Source organism: Eschscholzia californica, unplaced genomic scaffold (assembly GCF_041429995.1).
Source record: "Eschscholzia californica isolate CP2 unplaced genomic scaffold, dmEscCali1.0.p SCAF_2, whole genome shotgun sequence".
Lineage (NCBI taxonomy): Eukaryota > Viridiplantae > Streptophyta > Magnoliopsida > Ranunculales > Papaveraceae > Eschscholzia > Eschscholzia californica.
In genome coordinates, this window is record NW_028238309.1 from 6,907,906 (window position 1) to 6,916,350 (window position 8,445).

Sequence of the window (8,445 nt, forward strand, 5' to 3'; positions counted from 1 at the left end):
TTTTTTTTGTCAAAAAGACAAGTTATCTTTTTTTCCTTCTAGGCACCATGAAAAGTTTGGAAATAGGCTTGAAGGACAATTCTAAAAATCCCTTAATTTTGTATACCTGAATTGACCTTTGTATAAAGGAAAATTTTAGAAACACCCTCAAATTTTCCAAAAACCCTCACATTTTATATAATCTTACTTCTTAGTTACTTATTTTGTTAGGGTTTGATTTTGCGAAGCTTTGCAAACTAGTTTGCAAACTGATTTGCAAACTGGTTTGCACTACTTTGCAAATTGGTTTGCAATCTGGTTTGCCTTGCAAAGCTTTGCAAACTGATTTGCAAACTGATTCGCAAACTGGTTTGCAATCTGGTTTGCCTTGCAAAGCTTTGCAAACTGATTTGCAAACTGGTTTGCACTAGTTTGCAATCTGGTTTGCAAACTGGTTTGCAAACTAGTTTGCAATAAGGTCAGTTTTGTCTTTTCCCTATATTAGATAATTTACAAAAATGCCACAGGGAGCTGAAGCCCATAAAAAATTGTCCAATCCTTTTTAACCAAAGGCCAAAGTTTTCAGGGAGTTTTGGCCAAATTTCCCTAAAAAATATCTATGAAAGGGCAAAAATGAGAGAAAATTAAAGGATTGATGCATGGGGCCCACCAAATAGTGAATTTTTGGACTTATTTTACATTTTCGATTTATTTTGGTTTTATTTTATTTATTGATTTAGGAGTGGATATATGATTAATTACCCCCCCTATTTTTGGACCTTAAACTCAAAAATCCATAACTAAACTAAACTATTTTGTTATTCTTTATGATTAGCACGTCAGATCTAAACTAAACATTTGGTGCCGCTTATTACTTATCCGGTTGACAAGGTTATTATAGGAATACGTTTCTAGGAATTGCAGTTTATAATCAAATAATGAGTATTGAAATTTGATAATGGAATTTATAATAAGTATTGAAACTATGTTTGATAATGGAATCTATATCCAATTGAGTTATAGGATAACATAGAACTTGGAAAGAGAATCAAATGAATTAAGTATATTAATTATGTAATTTAAGACTTATGAGTTTTCAACAAAAAAAAAAAAAAAAAGACAACTAATAGCTCTGTTACTGTTAGTAGTACATATACTCCAAAATTAAAAGGATATACTTGTTCTATAGGCGTCACTGATTAGTGCTTTTGGCACGTAACAAAATTAAGGAGGGTCCTTACGCGTGATTTAGGTGTCAAAAGCACTTATACAGAGCCCCTTCCCCGACGGATGTATGTTCTCTTGCTATTTATCTTTTAAATGGATACAATATATGTAGATAAGGCTATATATTAACAAGTATTTCAATCGTTTAACAAGTTGAGGTTCAACTTCTAATAATATAAAGAACAATTATGAACTAAAGGTTATGGAAACCCAAATTAAAATTATTGAATTTACGGTATATGTCCACCACACTTGCATGTATATGTCACTTTTCGTTCCGAATGTAAGTACTTGAAAAAGTCATTAGGTAGAAACAACAATGAAGTTATATTAATAGTAAAATATCATGTTCAACTTTGATGTTGGTCATTATTGTTGAGAAAAAACTTTTGTTTTTATGTAGACTTAATAATCTGAATTTTGGACATAAACTAAAACCAGAATTGAAAATCCATAGTTTTCTTGCTCAACTACTAACTAAACCATTAATGCCATTGAGCTATAATCTCATATGCTTATTACAAGATTCATGAGTAGAAATAAAATGAATCCTGGTAGAAATATGTGTACCTTTCTCCATTATAGAAGATGGCTTGTTTGATCTTTATCATTTCCCTAAATCTCTTCTAGTCCCTTAACCTTCCTCTTTATGTTTATCTCTTGATCTTTTTTTTCATAAGATGGAGTGAAATGAAAATAGAGATGAAGTAGACTTTTTTTCTCTTTCCTTTATCAAGCTCTCTGGGTGATGGAGAAGAACTTGACTTGCTAGAGCAAGAGTCTAGCTTACTTTCTCTACACTCCTATTCTAATAATACTACTTCTTTCAATCCATCATGAAGCAATTGGGTGGTTAGTCCATACATCAAAAGTGATGTTCCTTCCAACTAGATAATTTATTGGATTGAGTTTTCTTAAGCCCACTCTTTTGTGGGCCTTGATTGTACGAGACATATAAATATGGGTCTTGTACTTGCTTCATTCTGCATAGGGCACACTTAAATGTACAAGCTCTATCTTGCATACCAATAATAAAATTTCTACTTGGAAAAAATACAAAAAATAATACATTAAGTAAGAGCACTAACAATTAAAGTATGATTAATATCTGTTTATTTGCTGTAATTGGTCCTAAATTTCATATCCTGCAAATTGTTGCCCCATTAATTCTAAGACAATAAATGTTTAATCTGAAGAAGACTATTAGGATCAAGATTCTGATAGAATTATAGGACATCAGACCTTTTGAATCTTTCTCCCCAGAGGTAGCAAACTATTAAATAATTCTAACAAACACATAAACTAAAATTTGAGATTTCCCCCATTGAGAATTGGTTGAGATATTCCAAGAACATTTAACTGATAAACCATTTTATTTCAAAAGATCAAATCCAAATTTTGTCGAAAAAAAATCGCATTAACTTGAAAGTTAACATGATAAATGAATCCTCCTTCAAACTTCACCTCATTTGCTTCTTCTTCAATTTATTTGTTTTCTCTTCAAGAACTTCAATTGCAATTGACATCTTTGATTCAACTCAATTCATCAAAGATGGAGAAACCATTGTTTCAGCTGGCGAAAACTTCGAATTAGGATTCTTTAGTCCTGGAAATTCGAAGAATCGATATTTGGGTATTTGGTATAAGAAAATCCCAGTTCAAACTGTTGTTTGGGTTGCAAATAGAGATAACCCAATTACTGATTCATCTAGAGGTGTTTTAAAGCTCAACAACAATGGGAATCTCATCCTTCTCAATGAAACTTCAAATATTATAATCTGGTCTTCGAATATTTCCGAGAAAAATTCAGTTCAGAACCCAATTGTGCAGCTCCTTGATTCTGGAAATCTTGTTATCAGAGATGATGAAGATTATCTATGGCAGAGTTTTGATTATCCAACAGATACTTTATTATCAGGTATGAAAGTTGGGTGGAATTTGAAAACAGGGGAGAATCATCTTTTAGCATCTTGGAAGAATTCAGATGATCCATCTACAGGGGATTATACTTTCGAGATTGATCGCCGTGGATTTCCAGAAGGTCTTCTTCTTCATGAACAAAACCCAATTTACAGGACTGGGCCTTGGAATGGAGTTCAATTTAGTGGTGCCCCTGAAATGCTACCTAATAAAATCATTAGTTTCAATTTTGTATTCAATGAAGATGAGATTTGTTATTGGTATGTACTAAAAAGTGAAGAATTTGTTTCAAGATTAGTGGTAAATTCAACCACCGGGACGCTTCAAAGGCACGTATGGCAAATAAACACGAGTGATTCGTGGAAATTATTCACGTTTTTACCGAAAGATCAATGCGATTCTTATAAGGAATGTGGTGTTTATGGTATTTGTGATTCTAATGATCCATTTCTTTGTAAATGTGTGAAAGGGTTTGTACCAAAATACCCGGACGAGTTTAGTTCCAGATACGGGTCTAATGGGTGTGTTAAGAAAACGAAGTTCGAGTGTCAAAAAGGCGATGGGTTTTTGAAAATGGAGAGAATGAAATTACCCGACAGTTCAAATGTATTTTTGGAGAAGAATATGAGTCTTGAGAATTGCAGAAATTTGTGCTGGAAGAATTGTTCTTGCAAAGCTTATGCTAATTCTAATGTCACTAATGGTGGAAGTGGTTGTGTTTTATGGGTTGATGATCTTGTTGATATGAGACAATTTACAGTAGGTGGACAGGATATCTATATCAGAGTTGCAGCTTCTGAACTTGTTGGTATGTATAAACAGATTTTTTCTCAAAAGCTTCTAAGTTTTTTCTCAAACTTGTAAGATTTCTCATCTTAACCGAATAAATTTTGAGCCATCAATTTAGCTAATGAAATTCAAGGCGATTTCGTGGGTGTTAAAAGTTTCAGAGTGATTTCTATTTTGAAGATGAAGATGGAAGCAGAAACAGCTCTACAAATGCTAATCCCGACACGAAGAAGAAGAAGAAACATGTAACTGTGATAATTCTCGTAACAGTACTAATCGGAATTCTTCTCTTGAGTTTAATTTGGTATTGTTGGTTCAAATGGGGGAATAGTTTAAAGGCCATACTATGGAAGCGAACCAACAAAGATCAAGTAAATAACGACGAAGATAACCTAGAGGAGTTAGAGCTACCTTCTTTCCAGTTATGTACCTTATCAGCCGCCACCTACAATTTCTGCGACGAAAATAAACTCGGGGAAGGTGGCTTTGGTTCTGTCTACAAGGTGTGAGGAATTTTTAACGTGTATATATGCTATTTTCATCTACTTGTCTTTTTATTTATCGACAATGTTACAGGGTACATTACCAGATCAACAAGAAATAGCCGTGAAGAGATTATCGAAGAATTCAATTCAAGGTGTTGAGGAATTCAAAAATGAGGTCAAGTTAATTGCTAGGCTTCAACATCGGAATCTTGTTAGGCTTTTAGGTTGTTGCTTTGAAGGTGAAGAGAAGATGTTAATCTACGAATACATGCCAAATAAATGCTTAGACTCGACTCTTTTTAGTAAGATAGACTTCAAAGATGATAGACTTCCTTCGTTATATTTTCACCTTAGCATTAAACTAAACCGTTTCTAACTCCTGTCAGATAAACCTAACGGGTCATCGTTAGATTGGGAAAAACGTTTCAACATAATATGCGGGATTGCTCGTGGACTTCTTTATCTTCACCAAGATTCTAGATTTAGAATAATTCATCGTGATTTAAAAGGAAGCAATGTACTATTAGACAAGGAAATGAACCCGAAAATATCAGACTTTGGAATAGCAAGAATTTTTCGAGGAGATGAAACTGAAGTTAACACGAAGAGAGTAGTTGGGACGTAGTAAGTAATACATTTACATTCTTCATTTAGTTATCAAATATGAACCCTTATCTTCATGACCTAAATTATCACATTATACGTATACAGTGGTTATATGTCTCCAGAGTACGCAATGCACGGGCGTTTCTCTGTGAAATCCGATGTTTTCAGCTTTGGCGTTTTGGTTCTGGAGATCGTCTGTGGAGCAAAGAACCGACTATTTTGCGATTCAGAAAATGAACATAACCTTCTTGCCCATGTAAGTAGGTGATATTCTACTAGTTAAAAGTTGAGACAATTTAGGGCTATACTTCAAACTACTAACTATTAAAACCAAGATTTTGAATAACTTGTTTAGGCATGGAGCTTGTGGAAAGCAGGAAGGGCATTAGAACTAATGGATGCTTCATTAGGAGGAGATTCAATTACTATTCCAACTCATCAAGTGTTAAGATGCATTCAAGTTGGGTTAATGTGTGTTCAAGAAAGAGCTCAAGATAGACCCATAATGGCGAATGTCGTTTCGATCTTAAGTAATAATGATGATGATGAACATTCGAAATTGCAGTTCGAACCAAAGCAACCTGGTTTTGCTCTACTTGATATTCCTACCGAATTCGATGCTTGTTCTAGTAAGAAAAAAGACTTGTGTACATCAGACCATACAATTACCATACTCGAACCTCGATAGCAGGTGCTATGCATTTTAGATTTTAGTGAATTATCTGTTGCATTGCTCCAGTCTCTCAGTTTTCATTCTTCCATTAAAAGTCTCAACAGTCAGAGTTTGAGTTTTGTTATTGAATACCCAGAACTAGAACTTGCTTGATGAATCTAATTACTTCTAAATGGAAGAAAGACATTGAGGTTATATAAAATTTAGGCTAAATTTTGGTGTTAGGTATGTAACTAAGGTAGTGTTTGTTTTTATTCGAAGTCCGAAATCTGACTCGATGTCTAAATCTGACTCGAGTGAGAATTTAGAATGTTTGTTTCTATCTGACTGGTCCGGATGGCTAATATCTACGGACTTCGATCATCTAAGTCAGACGATTCTTATACAGACAAGACAGATGAGTCAGATTCACACACAAAAAAACACTTAAGAAAAAAATCAAATCCAAACATAATTTCATGAATGGGGTAAAAGAATCAGAGTAAACATCATTTTAATTTTCTTTCCTTTTTTCAACAATTACAGTAATAAACAGAGGAGAAAGAAGACCTAATTATGTAGATGAAATCAAGCTTTAAGTTCTTGTTGAAGAGCATCTTCTAACCATCTTTCAGATTCTTCCATTAAATCAGGACTTAATCTGAACATTAAAACACAAAATTCCATCTGATTAAGAGCACCATCACCATCCATATCACCTTCTCTTAACATACTCATTAATTCTTCATCACTTAATCCTTGTAAACCTAATAAAGCTGAATTCCTCTTCAAACTATCAAAAGTAATCAAACCCTTATCTCTATCCATCAATAATTGAAACCCATTACAAAGCTCCCCAATTAAACCTTCCCCACCCAATTTCTCAGCCATGGTAGGCAACATATCTTCAAAATCAATAGTCTTTGTTGTAGCCATTAACTCTTAGATCTTTGTTCAGAGAGAGAAACTAGAGAGAGATAGAAAGAATCAAATTGAAAATTGTTTGATGAGATATGTTGAGAATAATAGAGAAGTATAAATAAGTGAGAAAGAGAGAAAGGGGGTTTTCAAGGAAAGAGACAGACACCTTTGGCATATGATGGAAACTTGCAATTGCTAATGGGTTTCCAAGAAGGTCAGATGAGGTTAAAATTGGAAATATAATTTTTTTGGAAAGTTTGATTGGTTCAAGTTATCAGGAGGGAAACTTCATCACTTTCCTATTGCCAGGTTGGATGGTTATTTTACCAAGGCATTATAGCATCTGATCAGAAACTTACTGAAAAGAACCTTGGGTTTCTTTAAATTGACGGAATTGCCACTAGTGACTGTGAGAAAATGAACGCGGAACGGCTGAAGGAAGGCATTGACTTTTCATAGAATGCTTTTTTCGGTCAAATTGGTGGACCTGAAAAAGTATGTATAAAACGAGTCGGTTTTTAAAATTCCAGCTGTTCTTTCAGCAAATTTGTCATGTACCCAACTTAACCTCGACCCCAATAAATACTTCTATGGTGTCTCTAAAGGCACCCTATCTTTTTGTTCTTAGCCCATTCTTCTTTTTGGCATTATCTGTTAGTCTCGGACTGAGCAATCCAAGACCCCCGGACTGATAGCAGTCCGAGTGTGTCCGGGCTGGCCTCCGTCCATTCCGTTCAAGCCCAGCATCACTAGGTCCAATTCAAGTGTCGTCAGACTACCTCAGTCCTTGGGGGTGTGAAGAGGGAAGCGAGCGAAAAGTATTTTTTTGCGGAAATACTACCGGTGCTCAACCGTTTAGTCACCCGTTAACCAATCTAGTTACCCATGTGAGGTGGACGTCTGAAAATTTGACTTAAATCTGGTCGTTCATAAGTATTAGAGTTTTGGGCGGTTTCTCCCGGTCTAACCGTTTTCTAGAAAATTCCCAAGAGAACTTCGTTCTTCTCCGGCGAAGGGTCCCGCCTTCGCTCGAACCTATTTACCATTCAAGTAGAAGTTCGTTATTTTCGTTCCTTTACTTAGTTTTACTTCTATTACTATCCAAGTATGAGTTTTTTGAGCGAAGAGGAAAGGTATTGTCGTATTGATGCAGAGAAGAGGAAATGAAAGTTGGTATGAGAGGCAGATCCATTCTTTGTCATATATCATTAGATTCACCTTTATCAACTGTTGTTGAGTATTTGCTAATGATTTCAGTAATTTTCTCGATTTATCTTCCACTACTTCGACCTATTAACCGACACTGAAGGTGTGTGGCTTCATTAAGCGATAAGATTGACATTAAAGAACCGAAAGTGAAGCGAACACTGATATATCAAGAAATCAGTCGGTTATCTTAGAGATTTCAGGATATTTCATATTTTTAGGACCAATTTAAGCTCGAAAATTATCTCAATTTTTTATTCACAAGAACTGTTTAGTTAGATTTTTTAGATGTATCTAGGTATAATAAAGTTGTATCACCTTTAGAGTCTTCTTATTTATGATCTTCATGATCTTTTCATTTTGCGACCTTTATGGTTTTTTCATTTTGTTATTGTAACGTTGTGCTCCTTTAGGCTTCATGTTGTAATTTACTTTTGTAAGTCTCCTTGTACTAGGAAAAAACAAAATGAACAACAAAGATTTAAAAAACTAAAAACCCTCATTCAAGTAAATTGTCGGCCAAATCACCAACCTTCTTCCTCCCTCCGTATCTCTCTCTCTCTCCCTCTCCCATACCTCTCTCTCTCTTCCCTCCCCCCCCCCCCCCCCCCCCCCTCTCTCTCTCTCTCTCTCTGCAAATCTGGAATCGAAGTTTTGTTT

The 8,445-nt window shown here is 34.8% G+C and overlaps 1 protein-coding gene and 1 pseudogene across 2 annotated transcripts; one reads left to right on the forward strand and one right to left on the reverse strand.

Annotated features, from left to right (window-relative positions):
• Positions 1-2,532: 2,532 nt before the first annotated feature.
• On the forward strand, positions 2,533-5,733 carry LOC147555746 (G-type lectin S-receptor-like serine/threonine-protein kinase At4g27290). Its single transcript, XM_086663477.1, has 6 exons — positions 2,533-3,934; positions 4,096-4,418; positions 4,492-4,702; positions 4,787-5,024; positions 5,112-5,262; positions 5,362-5,733. Exons 1-6 carry the CDS (start codon positions 2,641-2,643, stop codon positions 5,692-5,694), a joined length of 2,550 nt encoding a protein of 849 aa, XP_086519603.1. The 5' UTR covers positions 2,533-2,640; the 3' UTR covers positions 5,695-5,733.
• Positions 5,734-6,147: 414 nt separating this feature from the next.
• On the reverse strand, positions 6,148-6,672 carry LOC147555747 (calcium-binding protein KRP1 pseudogene; annotated as a pseudogene). The gene has a single exon (XR_015235001.1). The product of XR_015235001.1 is annotated as a calcium-binding protein KRP1 pseudogene (transcript).
• Positions 6,673-8,445: the final 1,773 nt, after the last annotated feature.